At 40.6% G+C, this 25,468-nt stretch overlaps 4 protein-coding genes across 12 annotated transcripts; 1 reads left to right on the top strand and 3 right to left on the bottom strand.

Annotated features, from left to right (window-relative positions):
• Positions 1 to 331: 331 nt before the first annotated feature.
• LOC306825318 (B-cadherin) lies at positions 332 to 6,886 on the bottom strand. The gene is made up of 15 exons (XM_079345988.1): positions 6,474 to 6,886; positions 5,824 to 5,907; positions 5,607 to 5,729; positions 5,366 to 5,521; positions 5,141 to 5,282; positions 4,705 to 4,862; positions 4,485 to 4,613; positions 4,204 to 4,389; positions 3,862 to 4,106; positions 3,613 to 3,755; positions 3,267 to 3,491; positions 2,722 to 2,946; positions 2,496 to 2,629; positions 1,730 to 1,873; positions 332 to 1,609 (listed from the first exon to the last, which is right to left on the bottom strand). Exons 1-15 carry the CDS (start codon positions 6,525 to 6,527, stop codon positions 1,358 to 1,360), a joined length of 2,400 nt encoding a protein of 799 aa, XP_079202114.1. The 5' UTR covers positions 6,528 to 6,886; the 3' UTR covers positions 332 to 1,357.
• Positions 6,887 to 7,142: 256 nt separating this feature from the next.
• pdp2 (putative pyruvate dehydrogenase phosphatase isoenzyme 2) lies at positions 7,143 to 10,759 on the bottom strand. 4 transcript variants are annotated; one of them, XM_079347139.1, is made up of 9 exons: positions 10,677 to 10,759; positions 10,188 to 10,310; positions 9,870 to 10,085; positions 9,570 to 9,689; positions 9,177 to 9,463; positions 8,973 to 9,078; positions 8,648 to 8,884; positions 8,256 to 8,555; positions 7,143 to 8,121 (listed from the first exon to the last, which is right to left on the bottom strand). In XM_079347139.1, the coding sequence occupies exons 2-9, from the start codon at positions 10,260 to 10,262 to the stop codon at positions 7,846 to 7,848; spliced, it is 1,617 nt and encodes a 538-aa protein (XP_079203265.1). In that variant the 5' UTR covers positions 10,263 to 10,310; positions 10,677 to 10,759; the 3' UTR covers positions 7,143 to 7,845. The 4 variants fall into 4 exon arrangements, with proteins under 4 accessions (XP_079203265.1, XP_079203267.1, XP_079203266.1 ...); XM_079347141.1 differs by having other exon boundaries at positions 10,588 to 10,682; XM_079347140.1 differs by lacking the exon at positions 10,677 to 10,759 and adding an exon at positions 10,572 to 10,656.
• Positions 10,760 to 11,315: 556 nt separating this feature from the next.
• Positions 11,316 to 20,323, top strand: terb1 (telomere repeat binding bouquet formation protein 1). 6 transcript variants are annotated; one of them, XM_079345965.1, is made up of 21 exons: positions 11,317 to 11,573; positions 11,743 to 11,853; positions 12,052 to 12,183; positions 12,293 to 12,424; positions 12,519 to 12,594; positions 12,728 to 12,876; positions 13,001 to 13,129; positions 13,250 to 13,402; positions 13,482 to 13,613; positions 13,782 to 13,907; positions 14,302 to 14,444; positions 14,516 to 14,889; positions 14,989 to 15,065; positions 15,161 to 15,238; positions 15,614 to 15,826; positions 16,351 to 16,431; positions 16,849 to 16,914; positions 16,992 to 17,060; positions 18,715 to 18,791; positions 19,792 to 19,947; positions 20,045 to 20,323. In XM_079345965.1, exons 1-21 carry the CDS (start codon positions 11,537 to 11,539, stop codon positions 20,066 to 20,068), a joined length of 2,535 nt encoding a protein of 844 aa, XP_079202091.1. In that variant the 5' UTR covers positions 11,317 to 11,536; the 3' UTR covers positions 20,069 to 20,323. The 6 variants fall into 6 exon arrangements, with proteins under 6 accessions (XP_079202096.1, XP_079202091.1, XP_079202092.1 ...); XM_079345966.1 differs by having other exon boundaries at positions 11,318 to 11,573; positions 12,534 to 12,594; XM_079345967.1 differs by having other exon boundaries at positions 11,318 to 11,573; positions 12,728 to 12,846.
• Positions 20,324 to 22,170: 1,847 nt separating this feature from the next.
• Positions 22,171 to 24,905, bottom strand: LOC306825383 (uncharacterized protein). The gene is made up of 2 exons (XM_079346091.1): positions 24,799 to 24,905; positions 22,171 to 23,879 (listed from the first exon to the last, which is right to left on the bottom strand). The coding sequence occupies exon 2, from the start codon at positions 23,870 to 23,872 to the stop codon at positions 22,910 to 22,912; it is 963 nt and encodes a 320-aa protein (XP_079202217.1). The 5' UTR covers positions 23,873 to 23,879; positions 24,799 to 24,905; the 3' UTR covers positions 22,171 to 22,909.
• Between the last annotated feature and the right edge of the window lie 563 nt (positions 24,906 to 25,468).

Below are 25,468 nucleotides of genomic sequence, written 5' to 3'. Positions count from 1 at the left end.
ATTTCAGGTCAGAAATTGGTCATTTCTAAACGGCTTTACAGCTCGTAAGCAGGGCTTGCGTTTGGATCAGACGACTGTTTCAGAGGCTTACATTAGGCCTTGTATCTGACTCTATAATCCATTCTCAGATTAACGTTAAAAGGTAGAACCTCACATGTTATGAAAAGTGTCATGAAACATTCTTGAAGGTACTTCAAACTATGTTGTGAAAAGCCAAAGAATTAAGAATAAGGACATCAGAGATTGTGAGGACTTTGGAACAAAAAATGGTCCAGGCAGAAAGTTTGCTGTTGCCTAAAAGTAAATATTTTATTAATGAAGGATTCCCAAATATAACAATCAGTAATAAAGTCTTTGCATATCACTTTCTAAATACATGCTACACAAAATCACATCAACATATTGTACAGTGTTCTGTAATCACCATTTTTGATAACAGGCCTGACTGTAATAATAATAATATAAAATGAGTCAATACTGAGAAACAATTTCTCTCCCCTTTTTAGCATTGATCATGCTTAAAATGTTTAGCATGTAAACAAATATGTAAATCAGAGAATAGGTTTCCTTTGTAGGTCAGGTTTCAATGAACTCTGTTAATCTCAAATAAAGTTCTTATTTATTTGTAAATCACATGTGTAACTCAATCTCCAAAGCAACAAAAACAAAGGAAACGATATTGGAAACACAGAATAGGATGCAGGTTAGAATGATTGACTAAAGAAAACAAATTAAAAGTAAGTAAGACGGTGAAAAAGTTGATACATTATGTGGTGTTTCACATTTTATGGAATTAATTTAAATTTGCAATAATGCATCAACACAGCGATAATATGATTAATATGAGAGCTGGATTAGTAGGATAAACTTTTTTTTTTAAGTTTTTCTACGTATTTTCTCTTGCCCTATCTCTGTCTGTCTTATTAGATAATTGGCTGTTAACATCAAACATGATATTACATTTCAAGCAAATATCAGGGTCTTTCATTTTGTGCTGATTTTGGTGCCCATTGTAGACAAAGTATGTTGTCATCTCAGAAGTCCATTTAAAGCTCTTGTAATCCACAAACATCTGTATCTAGATCAGATTGATCCTCCCATATAGGTCTTTGGGGAAAAAAAGGGTGCAAAGAAAGAAGGACACTTAATCCTGGATAGTGAAACATTGGATTACCAAATCTGGTTCATTCAACCGGGTCATTATTACAGAAATAATCCAGATTTATAAACACAACGCACAAGCGTCTGTCATCTCAGGACAAAACCAGGCTGTAACAAATCCATAGGATGTGGCAGGAAAAGTCAACATACACACTGTGGGCCTGAGGTAGATACACATATATATATTTGGAGCCTTTTAAACCCATTCCGTTTTTCCTGGCAGAGTTTCTGTGTCATCATCCTCGTCTATCCTGCTGGTGTACAGGTCAGCCAGCTTGTTAAAACGTGGTCCCCATTGGTTCAGGCTCTCAAAGTCCTGCTCCTTACCTGAGTCGGAGGAATTGATGGAGCTGAGAGAACTCGCCTCGGAGCCAAAGCCCTCATAGTCAAAAACTAGAAGAGAGTCGTACGGAGGAGCCGTGGGGTCACCATCTGCAGCATGAATGTTCTACAGGACAAGGACACATAAAGGAGATTTATACACTCACTCACAACCATTGCAGAAATATTACACCTACTCAAACAGAACATCTAAAAGGTCCTATATGAAAAACGAAGCATCACTCACATCCTCGATGTATTTGCCAATCTCTTCACCAGGTCGGAGTTGAAGCCGGTAGCACGGTCGGTTTTGGACAGTCTGGGACACATCAGTACTGAAGACTTCAGGACGGTTATCTAGACCTGTGTGGAGTAGGCTGAAGTCATACTCCTGACAACATAGAGAGAAAACACCTTCAGTTTATTTAAAATATAAATACAAATATCAATATTACTGTGATACAGAGCTTTATTGTCATAATGCTGAGGTGCAGGGAAAAAGTCCTTGCAACAAAATAACAGAGGTACTCCCTGAGTTAGACCTATGAATATCAGAAGTTATATGAAGAGATAAAAACAATGAACATATGTAAAGAGTTTAGAAAAATATCAAAAAGAGCCTCAACATTAAATGTGAGTTGCTTAAAAGCATTATTCAGCATGTGTTTAACCATGTATGTATGATGTGCCCTACCACTGTAACTGTTGAAAAGAAAATTTAATAAAAAATAAGTTACAAAAAAAAAAAAAGCATTATTCAGTAGAAATAAGTGCAAGCAATTGTATTCAAGGCACATTATTGACATTTCTTTTTCTCTCAGATTACATTAGGTCAACTTGTGCAAGGAAAAGTGGTATTTGTTGTGTCTGAGGGGAAAGCAACTCAAGGCCATTTCCACTTCCATTTATGGGACTTTTAGACAGATGAGAATGCAATCATCTTATCAAATTGCAGAAGACATCTGACCACAGATATTTCTTGTTCAGCAGCCGTCTTTTTTCAACTACAGTACCTGGTCATCTTCCCCTCCTCCCTCCTCGTCATAGCAAAAGATGTTGTCTCTGGGTACATCCTCAAGAAGTGCCACGTCCTTTTCAGACCTCCTCCTCCTCCTTCTCAGTAACAGCAGCAGCAGCAAGAGCAGCACTGTTGTCGATGAAACAAATCTGAGCAATCAGAGACAGAACCAAAGCCAAACCAAAAAAAAGTCTAGGGCATCTAAGTGACCTGCTGCTTACACAAAAGACCAAAAATTGCTCCGAGAACTGTGGTTGCTAGAGAGGGAACGCGCAAACGAGGTGCAGAACGGGGGATGAAGCAGGTAGAGACGGCCCCTTGACAATGACATATTTCCACCACCAGTGTGCTGTCTTGGTGGAGCATTTCAACATCATAGATACGCATCAGCACAAAGTAGTCCCCGGGTGACAGCTCTCTTTTGGGGGCCAGGGCAGCCACATTGCCTGCAAGAAGAGAAAAAGCAGAATCAGCTCTTCAGCAGGGCTTAATAGAGTCTCTTTGGTTAAATACATGTGTAATGGGCAGCTGGATTATCTCTTGCACATCTGTCTGTAGCTGCAGTTTAGAAGGGCCAGATTAGAAAAACATTAGGTGCAATGACTGTATATATATATATATATATATCAGCAGAATCTCACAATTGGAAAACAAAATGATCAAACTGCCTTCCACATCACAGTATGGAAGCCCTAAGCATATCTACACAGTAAATTGAATAGGTGGACTGTTCATATTGTCCCTGGGTTTGTTCGAGCTCTCTTACTTGTGGAATTGGTGCTAACAGTCCAGTTGATCCTGTGCTCTCCCTGAAGTTCGACAGTAAACGGTCCAGCATGACCTGCACCATCACGATCCATGATATCAAGCAGGGTGGGTAAAGGGTCACTGTTGCAAAGACTGACTTTCCTCTGTCTGATTACAGGACGATGGTCATTCACGTCTAATAGAGTCACAACCAGAGTCGCTGTACCTGTAGCTGGGACTGCGTCTACAAGGAGTAAAAGACAAAAAAAGACAAAGCAGGGTCATCACTCAGTCAGAGTAGAGATTGACAAAGAAGAAAGGAGACTAGATAGTGATGTTTGATGAGGCTAAAAGTACAGATTTACCATTGTCATAAGAAAAAACTAGAACGGTGTATTTGCTGTCTTTGACAAGGTTCGACTCTCTGTCCATTCTGTTTTTAACTGTGACTGATCCTGTGTCTTTATCCATACTCAGCCAACCTGCAGTGTCATTGTGTAGTTTATATCTGAAAGCAAGTAAATTTTAAGTTAGGTATTATATTGTAAATAGCCTATGTATATTGAATTCACAATATACAGTAGACTTGTGAAAACTGAATTTGTCACGATTACCTGACTCTCTGTTTCCTGGCTGTGTCAGGGTCCTTGGCTCTGAGGTCAACCACCAAACTCTTTATATCGGCGCCCTCTGAGATGCTCACATGTGTTTCTGGTGGACTGAAAACCGGAGGCTCATTCTTGTCCACAACTGTTATGGTGACTGTGGCTGTAGAGGTTAACAACGACCCAGAGAATGGCGCTTCATTTGTCACCACAACCAGCAGGAAAAAGACAGGAATCCTCTCGAAATCCAGCTCCTTGTAAAAGATGGAGAGAGTAGGGAGGGACGTAGGATGAACTACTGTAAAAAACAAAAAAAACAAAACCCAACTCATTATTAATTTTTTTTCCTACCTTGGCTGTTGTAAGTATTCCTTCCATTTTATTGGAGCCTGTGCTAATGTTGAAGTGTCTCCCTTCGTTGCCCTTGATTATTGAGTATTGTGTGTTGGCATTTGGAGATCCTAACTCATCCTTGTCAGTGGCCTTAAGTCTTACTACCTCCACTCCGACCTCACTCTCAGGGATTGATGTGGATATCTTGGGAAAAAAATAAGAAAACAATGCTAAACCCAGTCAAAAAAATTAAACACATTACTGCATTACCATCAAGTATTTGTGCAATTTTAACTCACAGACGTGACGGTAAACTCCGGAGCATTGTCGTTGCTGTCTGTAAGGCTTATGATGACAGTGCAGGTGGATACTAATCCTTCTCCCTCCATGTCAGCAGCCTCGATGATCAGCTTGTACTGTGAGTGAGTCTAACATAGGGCCGTGAGTCACAAGAGAACAAAACGTGACACAGTTTTGGAGAAAAGGAAAAGCAACGTTGTCATCCTATGATCCCATTACCTCTCTGTCAAGTCCAAGAGCCTTTACACTGATCGTTCCACTCACTGGGTTAATTGCAAACAACTGCGACATCTGATCCTTTATTCTGTATCTGATCATAGCATTGCTTGTCTGTGGGTCATCTTTATCCACTGCTGTTATCTTTATGATGATGTCATCTAGTGAAGAAAACAGGTGGCACGTGATTGCGTTTTAGAAGGAAGAGAGAAGTTTGTGATTTTTTCAATTCATTTGAGGAAAAAAAGTTAGTGACATTATTAATTTAAGAGATAATATGGTGAAAGTGTTATGGGATTATCAGATCATATCAAATGAATGAACAAAGTCAAATGTATTTTCTGTTTTACGTGTGTTTAAAAGGTATTTTAAATGTTTAAGAATCCTTGTGTGTTTATATACCACTGTGTGTGTAGGCTGGTTTGGTTTTTTCTCTCACCAATCTCAGCGCTCTCACTCACTCGACCGTAGAAAGGGTTTTGTGTGAATCTTGGAGCGTTGTCATTCTGGTCGATGACATTGATGATGAGCTCCATGGGCTCCTCAGCTTTAACGCCCTCGTTCAGTGCATGAGCCCAAAGCTGAAACACGAAACAAATCCTGTCATAATAAAAAAGTTATCTCGAATAAGGACAAAAACAAAAGGTATTTTCTTGTTGCTCACACTGTAATTAGATGTCTTCTCCCTGTCTAGTGGCTGAGTCACATAAAGCACCCCCGATCTCCGATCAACAATAAAAAAACCCTCAGGAGGCTGATCAGCACCGGGTCCACTGATCTTATAGGTTATTGCCACTTTCTCACCATAGCTTGATTTGATCTGAAACACGAGAAGAGAGGTAGATATTTCAGTAGAGGTGGCCGAAATCACACGCAGCCTTCATACATCCTTACACCATCCTTACCTTCACCATGTATTTGGGAAATGGACCCCTGTCGTTCTCTGGGAAGTTAATTGTTGGAACGACCCATTCCCTTTTTATTCTTGTCAGACCGACAGACCTGTGTGGAAACTCAACAGCGAGGAGCTGCTCCATTTAAAAGAAGTCACATGTAGCCTGCATCATTAAAATCTAATTGATAATCCAAGGATGAGATTACATGATGAAAAAAATCATTTACCTCTCGAGTTTTGCTTTCATTTGTTGAGCCTATTATTCTGTTGTTGCATGATGCAAGTCCTGCTGCAGCCAGAAAGGCCAAACACTGAGGACAAAAAGAGGAAGGCTAACGTGTCAGTGTATTACTGAGTAAAAGCTTCATGTTATTGAACCGCGTCCTTTCAAATGTGTCATTGTTCTGTACAGATACATGAAGCCTGTTTTTCTTTTGAGACAAGATAACACAGTAAGATCCGACTTCAACAAATAGAATTTAGACAACAAATCTTGTCAGAAACAAAAGCTATAAGGCTATAGTGTATTTACATTGCACATTTCAGCAACAAGGCAATTCGAAGTGATTCAGGTGGAATCAAACCATAGTGACAAGGTGCAGAAAAAAACATCATCAGAGGGTAATGAAAATAATTAAAGCTAGCTGTATCCAAAAAATAATTATAACAAAAACATTTAAAAAGAAGGTAACACATATTAAGACACAATCAACATATTTGTCAAAGTTGAAACAATCTGTCATTTAAAGATACATGTTCTAATAAAAGGCAGCTGTAAACAAATTATGAACATCATGAGGTATAGGACAATATCGTTTTCCTGACAGATGTCGTATAGAAAGTTTTAATAATGTATTCATTACTTTTTTAAACTCACCTGTATGTGGCACAGAATAGAAAACTCCACTGTGATCTTGCTGCCCCCCATCATGTCCTGGAGGACAGAAATCCTCAAACCTTCCACAATCTCTTTGAACCTCCAGACTGGATCTTCTGCTTCGTCCCGATGGCAGCCTTCTAAGGAGATTCCATTAAAAAGAGCATCCTGATTCAGTGCGAGGGTCTTCTTGTGTGCGAAAGTTCCTGTTGATCAGCACATCAACACATTTCAGACTCAGAACTTTCAGTATTTGTTCTTGTAACTGTCTGTGGCTACAGTTAACCTGTGTTTACTGTGCTCCACTCCGCCCCTATTGATGCTAACGGAGCAGTTGTTTGATTTTATCACTGAAGGGTTTGTAAAAATAACAAAGAGGCTAGAGGTGACCTCAGGCAATGTCAGAGCATGCAGGTGTGTGTGTCCAGTGAGGCTCTAAGGTAATCACCTTTTCAAATGGGGACATCACTTTTACATGTATTTGTAATCCATGTGGTGTTTCTAAAATTCAAAAAAGGAAGCTGTCACTTGGTTATTAAATGAGATATGTAGGCTTAGTTGGATTGTTTGCAGGATAATGGGACCATGAGAGATGCAGTTTCTCGCAGGAAAGCATGCATGTTTACAAAACACTCCAGGATCAGATAGGCTCCCACGACACTCAGCAGCTAACATTTTAGCAGTTTATTTTGAAAACTTCATTTCCCACACAGCTTTAGATGTCGAAGCTTGTGCTTTTCACAAAATGTAAATGGTAGTTATGTTCCTTTCTTTTATTGACAACGGTTCTCATGTCAAACAAACTTTATGTTATATGAAACATCTGCAACAGCTTTCTCACAGAGAGCGGAGTGTCAGTACAACACACAGCATACACAACAACTACACAAAGTGGACTTCACAGTTTAAATATAGGTCAAGTAAACAGACAAATCCCATTGACTGATTGTCTAAAGCAAAATGTGCAAGAAAAAAAAAAAAGAAACATACAATACATGTAGGTGCAGGAAAGGAACAAAGTAAGTGTCCACATTATTCAATGGGCTTTTTATCTATTAAAATGCAACTTAAAAATGTCTGTAAAAAATCCTTCATTCATACAGTACAGGACAAAAATCCACAAAAACTGTATTTTGACCTGATAGATGCTTTCTTATAAATATAGAATGTGTTACGAGTAGATAGATTTGCAATCTTTTAAAAACTACTTGCATATACAACAATGGGAATTTCTTTTCTTAAACTAAATTTTGTGTAACAGGTTTTAATGTTTGTCCCAAAACCATCAGACACTGAAAGCCTCGAGAATTGATGATCTGGACAGAGCATTATCTGCATTTTTCCTCCTTTCAGCCTTGTAGACATAAAACCGTCAGTTGTGTTGGGGTCTGGCCAGGTTAGAGTTCAGATACACAACGGTAGCTGTGATATCGTCCCTGTACATGCGAGCCAGGTCCTCTGGCAGAGCGAGCATAGAGGCTAATCTCTCTTGGCACATTTCTCCGTACTCCCCAGTGCCCAGAGCACGTCTGATGAGGTGTGTGGCAGCATTGGTGTCCAGAGCTGGGGAGGCGCGGGCCCTACGCTTAAGCAAGAGTTCATGCATCTGACCCAATTTCAGCTGCCTCTCTGATGAAGAAACAGGAGCCTGCAAGAATAAAGAACAGAAGAAAATGTAAGATGATAAGGATAGGAACATACGGAAAATAAGAATGATTATTACATATGAGCTAAGCGCTGTGGTTCTAGGTTATACTCGTCTTAGTGACTCTGAACACACACCTGGAGGTGAATCCCACTAAGGTGCTCTCCGACGAGTCGTACAGCCTCCTCACTCGCCAGTTCATCCCACAGGCCGTCTGTGCCGAGGATCAGAAAGCGGTCCTTGGGTCTCAGCTTGTGATAGGTTATCTCGGGTGCCACATCCAAATAAGGCGGAGTTAGGTAGTTAGGTGGAGTGTACTGGTACAGATTGAGAGAGTCCAGGTCCACTCCTGACTCAAGGCCAGCTAAAATGCTCTGCTGCAACTCCTGGCTCCACTTAAATCTCACGTCACCAAAAGCCCGTAGAGGCATCAGAACCTGACAGCAAGAAGGAAAAATAAAAGTTCAGGACCTAAACATTTGAAGCAGTTAAATAATTGTACAGTGCCTACGCGATGGAAAACTCTCACCCCAAGAAGTCTGTCATCTGTGATTACAGTATCCCTCTCTGAGCATGGGTGCAGGGCCTTGATCCGCTCCACCTCTGCCTTATTTTGAGAGTTGTGGTCCTGGGAAAGGGGTAAGGCGCTCCACGAACCATCCTCCTCCTGCACCCCGAGTACTACTCGGCAATCACCGGTATTTGCAACATGGATCCCCTCTGTGCCAATATGAGCCACCGAGGCAGTGCAACCAGCAAAGGCAACCTGGGCAGATAATGATGCCTCCGTATCAACGTCATGTGTGAACTTAAGAAAGCAGAGGAGAAAAAAAGGAAAAGGCGTAGAGTTTTACCTGAATGGCTGTACTTTTCATCAGGTCATTGGAAAGAGGGACTTGGGCCTCTAAGGAGATGTCCCCATCAAGTCGTTTGAAAGCATGATCAAGAGCATCAGGAGGACTAAAAAGAGGAGATGATGGAAGGGCTTTAAAAGAAAACCATTCATATGCAAGTTTATTTAGATAATCATGTAAGTGTACATCTAACTCCATTCTGACCTCATGCCTTCGCCATGATCCTCACTGTCCAGTAATTCTTGCCAGAACACTCTGAGGTGGTCAATGTAAAGCGAAGCTGATTCCCGATAATTGTAGTCTGAATGGTGTTTGTACCACTGCAAAATGGGAGCGACAGGTCTGCTGTGCTCCATGCATCTCTCGAGCTCTTCAAGGCTCTGCTTGGGCATCATTGCAACCGCTGTGTAATAAAGCAGCCGCTCACTGACAGCCTGTGCACAGGCCCAGCCCCCGTGGCCGTCAAACACTCCAAAGAGCATGCCCTTTGACTGGAACAGAAACAGGAAATTTATTGAACTTAAAAAAAAAAAAAAAGAAGAAGAAGAGGGGAGAAAAGTTGAGAAATACTTGTATCGGTAAAGGGAGAAATGATACCTGTAAACAGGTGGCTGCACTGCGACGGTCCTCATTCGGGGTATTAGCAGCCAGCTGGTTACTCTCAAACTTTCTCACAGCACTGAGTCCTCTGCCATCAAACTCTGGAACACTTACGGTCTACGACACAGATGTACATACACGCGTACCTTCACAACGATGCATAACTACAAAGGCATTATGTATGCAATTGAGATATATTTCACTGCAAAATAAACAATCTCTAATTTAGATTAAATGTTTCTGATGCTGAAACCTTAGCCCACTTTGTTTTTCCACTTCTAACATGTCATCCATTACCTGCTCATTTAATCGCAGTATACTGTTGATCTGGACCTGGTTGAGATGGAAGTCCAGATCCTGCCGAGTTGAGAGATGTCGCCCACTCCTAGACCGGTTTCCTGAGTCCTCTAACCTGGAGCCCAACTGGTCTGCTCTGAAAGCCCCCCAGGAGGAGAGGTACCGACTGTGGGGTGGGTGAGACTGAGAAGAGGGGAATGCTTCCAAGTGGATATACTGAAGAAACACATACCAATTATCAGTCAACATTAGAGTATAATACACTGAACATGACACTGCTAAAAGATAAAGCACAAAAAAGTGGATCAGGTAACAAACCTGTGATGAAGCGGAGCAGGACAATGTGTAGCCTGAAGCTCTGTGGAGGATGCTGGCACACACACGTCCAGACATCTCTAATGATCGGACGCTTGTGGTATAAGGTTGTGCAGCTTATCCACCCTGAAGAAAAGTCAGCTGAGAGTTTAGAGTTAGCCGACTTAAAATGAACATAATTAAAGTGATGCATTGACAAGTAAAATCTGTTCACATTGCGTTTAAATAGACAAACTCAGATTAGACTACATCAGCTGACTACATATTAAGTACACTTTAAATCGCAGTTCGCTTGCTAAGTTATCGTTAGCTGGTTAGCTTCACTTACGTACACACGTTAGTCCCAAATCAAACCAAAACCATTAAACGTTAAGATACAAAACTCATACACGGAAATACTGACTATGAAGCTACTCTTCGCATGTTTACTATGAAGATAACTCTGTTTGAAATAAACACGCATAGACTCAGAAAAGAATCGATGTCGCTTACTCGGTGTCAGGTCTCTCTCTACGTATGACACTGACGTATTACGTCACAGTGGTATGACGATTTACGCTGCCAGTGTCTTGAATGAAAATGCTTCCTGACTCGTGCTACGCTGTTAGTGTACGTAGCGGCAATACCAGTTTCATGTCATACAACATTAAATTGTTGTATTGATTTAAGGAGCGTAGCTTGTAATGCACTTTCATTCTATCATGCATTGACTATAGAAACTCTTTATACGGTCTGTTTTCATGGCATCCTTCAACAACAGAATCATCTTTGCACAGAAAGTATGCATTGCTCACAGTGCATGTTCACACAAAAAACTGCAAGTGTCTTAATAGGCTTTTGCTTGGTATATTAATACACAATACAACATAATATCCCGTTGTATAATACTAACCGTGTGGTTTCTTTATAGTCGAAATTAAATATGTGTGTGTGTTATTAAAACTGGTTTAATTTGATTTCAGCGCCATATCTATTATATAGGCTAATATTGCACATTCTACATTAACATGGTATGGGTAGCCTGTCTGTCTGCCTGCCTATCTATCGTCGGCGCTGTATTATTATAAAGTAGTTTATTTTACCATCTTTAAGACTGGTAAGTTTAACACGGTAGCGTTGTTATCCACGTGACACTGAACAGTGAACGCAGCTCCTCGCGCTCCTCAATTGGCGCGGCCTCCGACGAGCTAGCTATCGTTTCTGCTAGCTACGTGGAGTTGACCTGATAGCTTGCTGACTTAAATATTTAGTTAAATGTATTTTTTCGAGACTATTCTCGTGTAAAGATATTCAGAATCGGGAGACAACTGTTTTTTTTTTTCTTTTTCTTGAAAACATAAGTTTAAATCGACATGGAGATACCAGAGGAGAGCAGCAACAGCCGGAACGGTTAAGTGAAAACATAAAGTATCAATATTTACAGTTAATTTGAGAAGAAAAGGAAGTATATAACATTGATCTGTAAACATTCTTACATATGCTACTTCACTACCTTAAATAAACTTCATAACAAACCACACGTCTCGTTATAAGTATTCTTGCGTTTTTTTACTTTCAGCTGTAAGGACAGATCTCAGTTTGCTGCTCCAGAGTCTGAAGTTTCAGATGAAATGTCCTGATCTGCAGAAACAAGCTCTTCTTGCTATTCACTCAATCTGTGAAAACAGAGGTAATGTTTCCCCAAATAAGACAGAAATACATACAGTAGGCTACAGCATCTTGACTAACAGTCCAGTCTACACCCTCTTTGTGTTAAAATTAATCATTTAATTTCAGTGATACATTTAGGTATTCAGTATAAACAAATTGGTATAACAAAAACATATTTACACTGTATGTATCACTTTGAATGATTTTTTTTCCCCAGAGGATAATGTTGACATTCTGAGGAAAATGGGAGGTGTGGCTTTTGTGTATAACCTCTTCAAATCCAGAATTGTCCATTCAGATGTGAAGGAGACTGCACTTTTTACTCTCAGCACCCTGGCAGAGGCCAACGGTAAGCACGGATGTGGGTGGGATGTTTTATTTAAAGTTTCTTTATGTATATATATTTTTTTTTTGTGTGTGTGCACATCGTTAAAACACAGTTTCTCTCCTCTTGGTAGTGTATTGCAAGAATTCTCTGAACAGAAAGGAGACATTTGTAGACCTGGCTGGTTTGTTGATGACAGAAGATATCCCGCTGACACAGAAGAGAGTGTCCGTTTATTTGCTTTCTGTGTTGGTAGCCAACAACAGTAAGATCAAGACTCTCCGAAATGACATTAATTCGATTTACATGAGCTGCTGTCCCGTTTGAGAGCACAGTGTCTGACATTGCATTCAATTTAGATGTTGTACTTGCAGAATCAGGACAGACCTTAGCTCAGAACACTGGCTGCTTGGATATTCTTCTGGAGCTTTTCAGGTATTTTATGATGCTAAACATTGTAAGGTCAGCCAAACATCAGTTTGACGTTTACATAGGCATGCTGACATTGAACAGAGCATACACTGTTAGTACATAGATACATGTTTAATGGGATATATAATATTTGCAGGATCACGTTCCCCTTCTCCAAAGAGGCCACTTTGAGATCAGTCAATGCTACTCAAATTTATCAACTTTGGACATCTGTGTGTAGTGCTCTCTGTGGATGTGTGAACAACCCCCAGAACGGTAATGTCATCTGTGCCTTTTTACGAGCAGGTAGCATGATTCCCATACCATCCAGGCAACTACTTTCAAAACAAACCATGAAATACTGCATCAAGTTCATCAGCAAAGCCAATCACTTTTTGTTGCTGAGGTGTGTCTTTCTTTTACCTTCCAGAGGAGGGCCAGCGTATTTGCGTGGCAGTCTTTCCCATAATAAAAATGTGGCTTCAGCAAATTGTTTTGTCCAGAACTGAGATTTTCCAGTCGGTTTGTTCCTTCATTGCAATGACAGTTGCCAACAACTGTAAGTAAGAAACTGAAGAACGGCTTATGTTAAATCTGCTATTTCCGTCCTACTGTGAACCAGTCATTTGAAACCAAACTCTGAAAAGTTCAATCTTCCTTTTCTTTCTGTTTTTGACAGCCGGTGTTCAGGAGAGTTTTTCTGCTTCGGGGGGTCTGGACAGTCTCACTCTTGCGCTGGTTCATCTGGCTTCTACAGCAGATACAAGCTTTTTGTCTTGTCAGTTATCTGTCACTTTATCCAAAACCTTGTCAGCTTGCATCACAGATAACTGTAGGTACCATTCTTAAACACAGGTTCACACACCACACAGTTCACTTCGCCAAATATCTATGTCTCATCTGTTCTGCAGCGTCTCTCGCCTCAGGCCTGGCTCAGTATGGCGTGGTTTCCCAACTCTTTTTCCTGCTCGCTAGCCCACACCTGGTCCAAGATGAAATCCTTTCTGTGTTACTTACCATGGCCCAGTGCACTGCAGCCTCTGGTAAGACTGCACACTGCTGTCTTGTATGTGTCTTAAATTTTCTGGTGTTGAGTGTTTTCTACTTATCAATTTGAACACAAGTGAATTCGACCCGGTTGCTACGGTCTTCAGCTTACCCTTTTCAGCGTAGTTTGACTTGACTATTTATGTTTTCCAACCTGTCTGTAGAGGAGCACCAGTCTCAGTTGGTGCAGTGTGGAGGCCTGCCGCTCATCATAACCTTACTCACAGAGGATGCAAGTGAGGAGGTGAGGAAGGCTGCGACGTTCATATTGCAGACCTGCAAACAGGCCAGTAAGTCAAAGCGTTGTTCCATAATAAAGTGACAATATTGATGTTTCACAATCAAATATCGTCTCTTCAGAAATGTATGGTTTTCCAGACGGCAATGTAGCCATCGCTCTCACTCTTGAATGTTAGAGAGAAATGGTTACAGCCTCAAGAGCAGTGATGGAAACTTTGGGTCCAGCGTCATACTCCGTGTTCATGAGGGCATAAAGCTCAGGGTTATTTTTCCTCAAACCCTTTCTGTGTGAAATATTCACATGAATTAAGAGTAGATGCAAAGATTTTCTCTTGTTTTTTTGTTTTTTTTTTTAGAGTGAAAATGAGACAGAAAAAAAAGAGAATTTGGGATTGAATAAAATGTGGCTTGAATGCAGAACTTTCATAATGACTTTCTTTGAAGCCATGTCCCTGGAAGTTCCTGGATTGACAGCGAGGCAGGGTAGAGGGGACGGTGTGGAACCCATCACGAACCTGGAAGGCTTCAGGAGCTCAGCAAGAGAGCTGCTGCAGAGGATCGACCAACTAGAGATGAGACAGGAAAAGGTAACATTCATGCCTATGTGTAATGTACAATGTTTGACTCATGATGCGTTCACATGTTTTCTCTTTTAAAGGCTGAGAAGGAGCAGAGAGACACAGAGCCATCAGCGTTTACCAGAGGGCTGGACCAACAATCTGCACTTTCTGCCTTTCCTCTGCCTCTGCAGCAGAAGGATAGCATAAAAGCTATGAGACAGACGAGCACTCCTCAGCACTTACTAGCCAAAGATGTCAACAATACTGAACGTTATACTGCCAGAAATGTGACCAAGAATGACAGCAAATGGAGGAACATGTTCGCATGTTCGGATTTAGGTGTGCCTGTGAAGTTGACTGAAACAAGTGGAGATGATGATGTTTGGTGTCCAGAATGCAACGGCCCAGGAGCCCTGAGGACTTCCCATCTGCAGCCACTAGAGGGGGACGCTGCTCAGCAGCCAGCCAACAGGTCAGCAGAGCTCCTCAGTGTTATTTGTAAATCAGAAAAACTCAAACGAAATCATGACGTTCAGGTTTACATTCTTCCGTTTGTGTTTGTTCTGTTAAGGAATCTGTTTAAGCTCCCAGCAGCAGTGAAGCACAGTGTGCCGAAAGAAACAATGAAAGAAAAAAACGACAAAGAGGGTAAGAGTTCAAGCTTAACGCCTTTAATAAAACGGAAAAAAAAAAAAAAAAAAGTACAATGAAAAAATCATAATGTAACACATGTTTATGTTTAGAGCTACAGGACTGTGAGATGAGTAAGAAAGGGAAAATCCAAATGGAGGAACATTCAGTCTCTCAGATCCGGTGTGCAGGTAGAAGAATGTTATCCTGCCCCTCAGTGAACTCATTTACAACTTACATTATCCTGATATTTATGAGAACTCAAAAAGGTAAAGTTAGTGGGTAAGCCTGTTTTTTTCTGTAAGAGTAATCAGACGTATCGGAGGTAGAGTTTTTGTAGATGAAAGCTGTCATGACAGACGTGGTCCAAATTCTTATTAGCCATCAAAGTATTTTCCAAAGGATGGCTGATGGAATATCTGTCTCAGGAAAATACTTTTTAGCACATTTTTTGTCTCGTCTGTGGTTGTAGGACCACACAAGTATCACTGTCATATTACTCGTTGTTAAGCCAATCTCTGAGTTGGATAAAAAGTAGATTTTCATACATTCTTTGGCTCTTTCAGGTTGTGTGTTGCCTTTCGGGGTGCTGACCAGTCGCACTTTTTCATCACTCCAAAGTTCCTGCCGACACAGCTGCGACATGCACAAGGTCCTCCAGGAGGCCTCAGAGGGGTTCAGGACTGCTCACCTTCTGTTCAGTAGAGACGACAGAGTGGAGCAGGCCAGCTCAGACTTTGACAGCGTTTCATTAGCGGAGCCACAGACAAACTGGAGAGGTGAGAGGCCTCAACATTTAAAATGCACACAAAATCCTTCCTGTGGCCATGTTGTTGGTTCAAAAACGCAGCCCCACTTAAAACACAGCACACGTGGAAATGAATGTTTTACTCACTGCAGCTTTTTTATACCTATTTTACCCACTCAAGTTTGGTAAATGTTACTTGAAGTTGGCAAAATGTTCATTATCTTTTTGGTTTACTGATTAGTTCCTGAAAATGTTAAGCCCACAGACATCTTTAAGACTGACTGTGACTTTCAAAACAACAAAACGATCCAATTTATTACTTTTTTATTGGCGTCAGATTTTTTTTTCCCCATTGTGAGATTATAACAATGCTGTACTTCGATCTTGATAAACCTTGTCATTTTACCAATACAAGCACAAGAGCATGACAGGACTTGTCGACATTTTATCCACTCAGTTTCCTTTTCTTTAAACAGTACCTCTGCCCTCTTTCAAACACATGCTGTTGTCTGTGACTGTTGCTGTACACTGTCTGATGTACACTCTGCTTTGAAGATTTTTGCCTGACTCCCAGGCGTAAAGCAGCAGGGAAAGGAAAGAGCTTCCTGCCAGACCACAACTGGAGGAAGCACAGTGGTAAGACTCCAGCAACAAGGTGATCTATTTAACACAGATGTGTTCTAACTGCAGGCAGGAAACGAGCTCTTCTGTGTTAAACCTTTCAAAAAGTAATCAGTTCATTAAATAGAACTTTCTGTAGCATAAAAAATAATGCATGACTTCACAAAAACCATGCACAACAAGTTGGCTTCCTTCTGATGCGAGACACGCGACGCAAGTCTGCTTTAACTTAACTCAGCAACAGAGTCACTGCAAAGCCACAAGGAGAGAGAAAGCAGCTGTCTGCCACAGAAAGTAGTGACTGAGATTGAATCAACAGATTAAGTGAAAGGAGATGAGTTGTTCTCTGATATTAGAAGGAGAATATCTGATGCAGCACAAATTAAAAAATATTGTAAAAGTTGTTTATTTGTCTCCTTCTATCTCTCTTAGGTGTCGCTCTGACACCAATGTCGAGAGGAGCAGCAAAAGGGGTAACAACCTCTCACAAGAAGACTGGTATGTTTCACGCTGACTCAGAGAAACATCAACACACGTCACTGACTGTTTTCATTGATCGAGCTCCTATTTCACAGTATTGATTTCAACACTCCTCCCATCACGTCCAAGCTTGACTCCCCTGAAGAAGTCTCACCTTCCTGGAGGTAAACATGTCAGTCCCTCCAGGAAGTTGCCATGTTGCGATCGCAAAAATTCAGTTTGCCCCGCAAGTTTTATCAATAAAAGCAGTCCCCCCCCCCCCCCCCCCCCGGAAACAGCGAGCTATACGTCACAAAAGTTTAGTGACCACGGACCAAACTCTTCCTTGTTTATAAACACTTGGGAGTGTGTGCATGAGGCGTTTGTGCGCTGAAAAGGAAAGTGCTGCAGGTCCGTCCTGTCTCTATGACAGGTGACACGGGGCCTCAAGAAAAATATTAATTTGGATGTGCAATGATGAGTGTCAGTGTGTGAGAGAGAGAGACGCGTCACTGAGTGAGGCAGAGGAATATGTAACTTTTTAAAAGTAAATGGCTATGCTCAGGTGAAAATATAGGCATCAAGAAATCACATCAAAGTGTGTTCAAGAAAAATGTTCGCTTCCTGCTGCAATTTAATTGCGAAAAAAAAAAAAGAAGCTAAAAACTTCACAACATGCATTGCAATTTTTTTTTAAGCTGCCACGAAATCAGACATTTGAGGCCGCAACAATCCCCCAAAAAGTCAGCGAACTCCTGGAGGGACTGACATATGAAACAAGACGTGAGGATTCGCTGAGGATTCATTTGAGTGTGTGAGTGTTGTGATTGCGAGCCTGTGGTGTGTTGTTGGCAACTGACAATCCAAAGAGCAGGAGGAATGTTGAACTGCAGCCAGTGTTCTCACAACACAGGCCAGAGCTGGTTCAGAGCCGCACAGCTGTATGAAGCTGTTTCACACTCTGTAAAACACACTGTCTGTCTGTCTTAGTCTGCGTGTGTGTGTGTGTGTGTGTGTATGTGTGTGTATGTGTGTGTGTGTGTGTGTGTGTGTGTGTGCGCGTGCATGCGTGCGAGCGAGCGAGAGAGACAGAGAACGGGTGTGTTCTGATGCCTTTGTGGTACACCAGTGACATGGCACTACCATGTCACTTACATAACATGTAAAGGAGCGAGTCTGTGTTCTCCACATTATGACGTTGAATGTTCTGTTCTTGCATTACAATCACATCACTGTACACTCCAATATGATTCATCTCTATTTGGTTGTTTATATTTCCCCATCTGCCTTTTTCTTTCTTCCTTCAGCTTTGCTGGTTCACCAGCTCTTAGTCAGACTTTCTGTAGCCTAACTTTGCTGGGGAAAGGAAATTTTTTTTTTTGGACTGTCATGCTGAGATTTACTATATCTGTATACCTCTCTGCCAAATGTATTTTCCAATGCTCATTCCACATTTGGGAAAGTCTAAAGTTTTCTTCCACTGAGCGGTCCACGGTTTTATCCTGTCACAGCCCATTTATTTTTCTGCTATTTTCTTCCTCTCTATTTCACTTCTTTCAGTCTTAATGTTGCACTCTTTTGTCCACCCATTCCCTTGCTTTCTCGTCCTTCATCATCTGTTCTTCTCCTCCTGCATTGTTGTTTTTGTTTAGCAGCTGTATAAGCCACAACTGGCGATGCATTATCCTTCTCATGAGGAGAGTAGGACAAGTGAGAAAAGAGTAATTGTTTCTCCGTAAGTGAGGTCTGAGTGTGGAGAAAACCAAGCGTCATCGCAGCTTTTTTTTTTTTTTTTTTTTTTCACACAAAAACACAAACTTTTGAATGTTCTAAATACAGACAGAAGAGATGGAAATAAGAGTGGACCGTCTGCAGTTGATGATGAGATGAAGACTTGCACAGATGACATTTCCTTTGTAAGAGAAAAATGAATTTATTATTATTATTTATTATGTTTTTAAATGTAAAAATCTGCAGAATGAAAACTTAACTTAAAATAGCATGACACATTTAAACCTGTTGGGTAACATATTTTTCTAATAAAGGTTTCGAGTGAGCTCCCTTTACCCAGCAGCTTGCGATGGTAGTGTTCTGGACAACAAATAGTTAACAGAAGAATAAGCAGTAGCCCATAAAAGCTTCTAATAGAGAAGGATCTTATGTCACTCTAAAATGTAACAGGAAGCCTTTGCAGAGCTGCTAACACTGGACTATAGAGCTCTCTTCTCTTTGTTATGGTAAACAGCAGAATTTAGAAATTCAAAGTAAATGGAGAAAACAAATATAGGAAGACGTTTACTGTTAAATGAAGGGGTGACATTTGAGAATTGTTTCCTTTTTTAGAACCAGTTTTCGTTGTGAGCATCATTTCCCTCTGATGTTGCTTCATCACATTTCCTGTGAACTGTAAACAGCAAAACTGATTAAAAGGGGAAAAATAAACTGTCGTTGCCACAGGGGATCCTTTACATTGTATGAGTGCATCCATCGGAAAAGGTCAAACTCCTGTGATTTTAGTTCGTTTGTTAAATTAAGTTTGAAGTCTTATAACTCAAACTAGTTCAGTGCTATGATCATTTAACTGTACGCACACACATCTAGAGTAACATCAAATGTTACGTGCAAAATAGATTTCACTGCAGACTGAAACAAGTTAAAACCAATCTGCATGGAGGTTCAAAAATCAGTGTAAAACTATACAATGTGCTTCCCAGAAAGCCTTCTGGTAAAAAAAGTGCTGTTAGTGGGCTTAAATTAGCTCCTCTACCGGTATGGTCTATCAACACGAGTCGCACTGAGATTTAAAATATGATTTATTCAAACTAAGGGCTTTTAAAGCACATTTCCCCATTTGATCTATTTTAAGATGACATTTGAAATTTTTTTAACCTTTTTTGCCTTTGTCAACATTTCCAGAAAAGAGCAAGGAAAGACTTTAGCCGCGAGGAGGTGCATTACCTGTTATGTGGAGTGGACAAATTAGGATTCTCTTGGAACTCCATCCTGTGGTCGTACCCCTTCCAGCCTGGACGCACAAATGTTGACCTGGCTAAGAAATACAGGCGACTTACGGTAACAAGAGAAACTGTCCTCTAGCTGTGATATTTGATCTATTCCACAAGTGTCAAAGTGCATAAAGACTCATTCCCTGATATTATTTTCCTCACAGAAAGCTGGAGCAGCAGATGTCTGATGTGCATCCCCCTGGCTCTGAGGTCCTGAGGCAGCTCCTTTCCAATGGCTCCTGAAAATATTTTTTATTCATCTGGGGCACGTTTACACTTTTCAGTTGTTGCTCATTTTATCATTAAAAAAATCTTAAAAACCTTAACTTCATAAAACAATAAATTGCATAAAAATGTTATAGGAGACTTTGTTCTTGTTACTTAAAACATTAAAATGGTTCTTAAATGTTTGTCTGTCTTCTCAAATAAACGTTTTCATTTGATCTAACAGACTCATGAATGTTTCATTTTGAACTGAAGCTTCAGTCACTATAGAAAATGGCAGCACAGTCAGACGCAGTGGCCCAGCGCTTTATATCGTTACGATGTGAATTTAATGTTTATCTTTACATTATAATTTTTTACTTTGTTGCCACTGACAAGCTGCTAAACTGGGTTTTTTTTTTAATTGTTTTGAGGGAAATGATCAAGTTAGTCTATATTCTACTGTTTCATATATTCTTATGTTCAGAAGAAGAGTCATCGCTTGAGACTTAATCAGAAGCAGCAGAAATGTTTCCCCTGGATGAATCGTGCCTGACATAAAACCTTTGTCTGAGAGCCATTTGAAGTTGTTTTGTTGAAGCACTACTTAATGATGAATCACCACCACTGCGTTGTCACATGTACAGTTTAGTCTGCAAGACTTGATTGCAAAAGCATCACGAGTTCACGGGTTGTGGCAATAAAACCTCCCAGCCCTAAACATTTTGGCAACCTTTCATGACCAATCTGTGTTGAAATTCAGGTCCAAAAATAAATACGAGGTGTGTATGTTCATGTCAAAATAAAAGAGCACTTAATGCAGAAATATGGACATCACAGTGACTTGATTTAAGTAGCCTAATCATGTGAAATTGATGTCCATATTAGAAGACAACACTATTATCAGTTGTGTGAAACTGAAAGAAAAGAACAATTTGAAAACAGAGAATCCAACATGTTGGACCGATCACTAATCTCTGACCATTTAACTTAAAGTCAGTGTGTGTGTGTGTGTGTGTGTGTGTGGCGCTGTCTTGAGACTATCAACAAGGAGAGGGGGGACTATTTGTTTATCGAGCTGAAAGCCTCTGGTATGACAGGAATCACAAATAGTGGAAATCATGCTGCTTATCTTTTTCTCAGTATGTATCTAGAAGAAGCTCATTCTGCAAACTGAATCTCAAACAAGAGCTAGCCTGACTGAGATCACTGTCTGCAGAGTGCCTCTCCCACTCCTAAGGGACTCATTGTGTTGCCAAAACTATGGGACTAAACCGCCTGCCATGCCCTGAGGCTTAGAGGCTTTTATAGCAAGGTGTGGCTGGACAAGCAAACATATTTATTGAAAGCCAGGCTTCATTTTTAATTATGGCTTTTGACACAAGTGGTTCACATCAATGATGTTTTCATAAAACGTTTTTGTTGTAAATTTAAATTGGGCAGTTGCATGTTGTACATCCACACAACAGCTAGTTTAATGGCCAAATTTGTTAAAGTTTCTCCTTTAAATGTAATTTGTACACGGGCAGAATTTGCCTCATACCAATCCACTGACTTTGTCAAGATGTCGGAATAGCAATGCAGTGAAGGCAAGGGGGAGTGTGGTGGGAGAGGCATGTGAGGAGCAGATTTCTCATGGACTGAAATGCAGTCACACTAAAGACTTTTGACCCAGGCCCCCAAAAACCTCCTTCCTCTGGAAAGAATGTGGCTCCATCTCCCCCCTCCCATTTCTCCTCCTCTCTCCCACAAGACTAGGAGAAGGCACTGTCTTTCCTGACATGGTCTGTGCCGTGTTGGCTGGAATTTGATTTCCATATGTACACTGTGTTCCACACATGTATACTGATGTGTTGTATAACACGTCTCATAATGGCAAAAGCTTGTGTTGCTCAATTTTTTCAACTTGTGCATGCTTTGCATTTTTCTTGACCAGCTAAGTTACAACTCAAAGTACAGGAATGATCATTTACCTAATTTAGCAGTTTCCTCTCAGCTATTGAAAGTAAAATATTTCTCATGATCTCCACTCCCCCTCCCCCCCCTCCCCCTGAGATAAAAATACAAAAAACATGACCACATAACATATGGAATAATATTTTTATTTTCACAAGCAAACCACTACCTTGGTTAAAAAATTACCATTTCATTGTATTAAAATAACAATCGAATGGTGATCACGCCTGTTAGAGGAATATTGCAAGGTCCCAATATGAGTACGTTAAGGAATAAATGTGTAGTGGACACTCGTTTCTTGCTAAATAGCATTCTGCACAAACCATCTCCATATTTGCATTGCTACTGTCCCTTGCCTGTCGTTTTGCATTAACTTACAAGTTTTGTGCATTCCCATAAACACCTTGAAAAGATTTTAAAATTCAATTTTAATCACTATCCTTATACAGTTTTTTTTTTTTTTTTTTTTACATAGCAAAGAAAAAAGATTTAAAATCTTGTTTAATGAATTTGCATAGAGAAGGATCTCTGATGTCCAACAATACACTCAAGTTCACATACTGTACATCACCTGAAATGTTTTGAGTTCCTTAACACCTACACACCCAGTGGCTTTAGAACTATATCATAAACATACAGGATGTGTCGATTGGTACTTTTGTGTGACAAAACAGTTTGATCTTGAGTTCATTTGGCACAGTCGGTTCGTTGTGACAGAGATAATGGTTTGCCTTCATAAGGCCCCTTAGAATGTAAGAAAATCAAACATCTGTGATTCTTTCAGACTTCATGGACAGGGTTAAGAGGATTTCACAGAAAAAAAAAAAAGAAAAAAAAAACATCCTTTCACATTTCCTCTTCCTGTGGATTCACATCAGCTCAGCAGGAGTGCTCATGTCAGTGATGAGTGTGTCTTCGGGTACCTTGACATCAGTGGGAATGAGATCAGTGAGGTCATCTCCTTTCAGCTCCAAGTTCTTTAGTAGTCCGTTAACGTTTTCCATGTTGACATCATTCACTAGCTTCTCCAAATCTTCTGTAGCCTCCACCTCAGTAAGCTTCTCCAGAAATCCTGGTGTCTCCTCTGACTGTTCTGGCTCCAATGTCGAAACAGGAACTTCAGATCTGTCTTGGTCTTCAGCAACAACTGGGATGTCTACAGGCTCGACTGAACCGACAGGTTCAGGGATGGAGGGGATGTCAACAGGTTCAGGAGCTGCATCCGGGACACCTAGATCGATCAGAGGTGTTGAAAGAAGCACTGGCTCAGGGAGGGTCTCTTGTGAAAGCAGTTCTGTCTGCTGCTCCAGAGCTTCCGCAGGGGCTGGGACAGAATCTGAGACGGCCTCAGGGATTGCCTCAACTTCTGATTCTAGATTTGAAGTAACTTCTGTCTCAGAGATGGGTTCTGGTTCAGGGACAGGTTCTGGAGCTACCTGGGCTTCAGGGACTGGTACGGCAACAGGTTCTGGTTCGGGAACAGGTTCTGGTTCAGCAACAGGTTCAGGTTCTGGAGGAGATGGTTCACTGACAGAGACAGCAGGCTCAGGTTCGATTGGAGGTGGGGTTTCCTTTGCCACAGCTTCTGGTTCAGGGGCAGCAGGAGCCTCCGCCTCTTTACACACTGACACACACTCACCAGATGGTAAACATGGTGTCACAGGCTCGCCCAAAACCACTTCCAGATTCTGTATGTTAACAGCCTCCTGAGTCTGTGTTGCACCAGAGTCTTCTGCTGCTGGTGCTGGCTCCTCTACAGTCTTCTGTTCAGTGGCAGCAGTTTCAGCACTGCCGGTTGGGGCATCTCGCCTTTTGACAAGCCGGTTTCCCATGATTAACCTGTAAAGAAAAATCAAAAGAACATTACTACAACTAATGAAATGTCAAATTGTATTTAACTTGAAAAACATTTTAATACAATCAACTCTTGAGCTCAAATCTCAATCAAGATGAATGTTCCTTTCAGTCATTGTAGTTGAAGTTGGATTGTTTGCTTTTCTGTCAAATTAACACATTTTCCAAATGAATAAAACTCTCAAAAAGTAAATGCAGAAAAATGAACGTAAAAAAACAAAAACCATCTAAAACGTGCAAGAAATCAGTGAACTGGTCGAACTTATGCTTTCCTGTTTGAGAGTTATGGTACATCATGTTCTTTAGTACTCAACCAGGGCTGAATGTACAGCATGTGCCACGCAGTGTTGGGGTCACAGCGTGTCTATTTAGTCTTTATGGATCTCTCAGACGTGCTCAATGTACATTTAAAGCATTTATTAGTTAGGTTCTTTCTTTCTTTCGAGCTTTGCAATGCATGCCTCTGATCACGTGTTAACGCCATTAAAAAATAAAATGTGGACGGCGAGAAACCGCGCTGAAAACGTTAACCACTAATTGTAACGTACAACCCCTTTGGATTGCAAACTGCAGTGTTTTATTACCATCGTTTATCATTTTTCAAGACGTCGATGAACGTGTTCCAGCTGAATTAATGTGTTGAAAGTAGAAACACGTGCAGTTCAAATCATGATGACAATTAGAATATTGGCGTTAGAAAAAAAAAAACAGACCCTCAGGATTTCTAGCGTGAGAAAAACATTTACCAATACTACTAGCTATAAAGAAAACGAACAAAAGAAAGTCGTGCAGGCGACCCCGCCTCCCTCTTGTGCTGAACAAATTTAAAACTATTACAAAAAAAAAACTGAACAAAGACAGTTCCGGTTTTAAACGTGCATTAACATAAAACAAAGATACCAACCTTTAGAGGCTCTTTAAGTTGTAGTAAAGGTAGTCAGAGTCGCGGATTGTTCTCACACTCCCAGCTTGGAGAAGTCCGCAAGTCAAACTGTCTGGTAAAGGCGCGCGCCACTTAAAGCATAGCTCTGAACACGCTGCGTGCTGCGTGCCGTGCGCGCTCACGCTCCACGCGCGTTCCATGCCCCCCTTCCCCACTACACTTTCTGAGCTCCATGATTTTTCTTTCAATTCTCAAGAGTACGTAAACATCTCACCAAAACCAGACGTTATTTATTTTTATTTAGCTTTTTTGAAGAGGTTATATTTTTCATTAGCATCTTTTATTTTCACAATGTGTAGCCTATGGAAAGGACTGGTAGCCTAAATAAACATATTAGTACATAATGTTCATCTCCACACTCCCACCCTTTCCCAATCAATAAAACAACTACCATCAACATATATACATAGATTAAATACTATAGGTAAGGACTGATTTCATATAATGCTGTCTAATGACTGATGATCGGCTTTCCTTTAGGTTTAAAAATGATGCCTATAGCCAGTTATCATCTTACAAAATATATTTCTGATTGAAAATAAAACATTACAGTGGATTTCTTTTTTTTTCTAATGCAAGATTATAATTTCATTATCTACCACCGTTTTTTCTAGTTTAAATGTGTGTGCAT

The sequence above is a fragment of the Symphodus melops genome, assembly GCF_947650265.1.
Source record: "Symphodus melops genome assembly, chromosome: 6".
NCBI classification, from domain to species: domain Eukaryota; kingdom Metazoa; phylum Chordata; class Actinopteri; order Labriformes; family Labridae; genus Symphodus; species Symphodus melops.
This window is presented reverse-complemented; position numbering and strand designations above follow the sequence as displayed.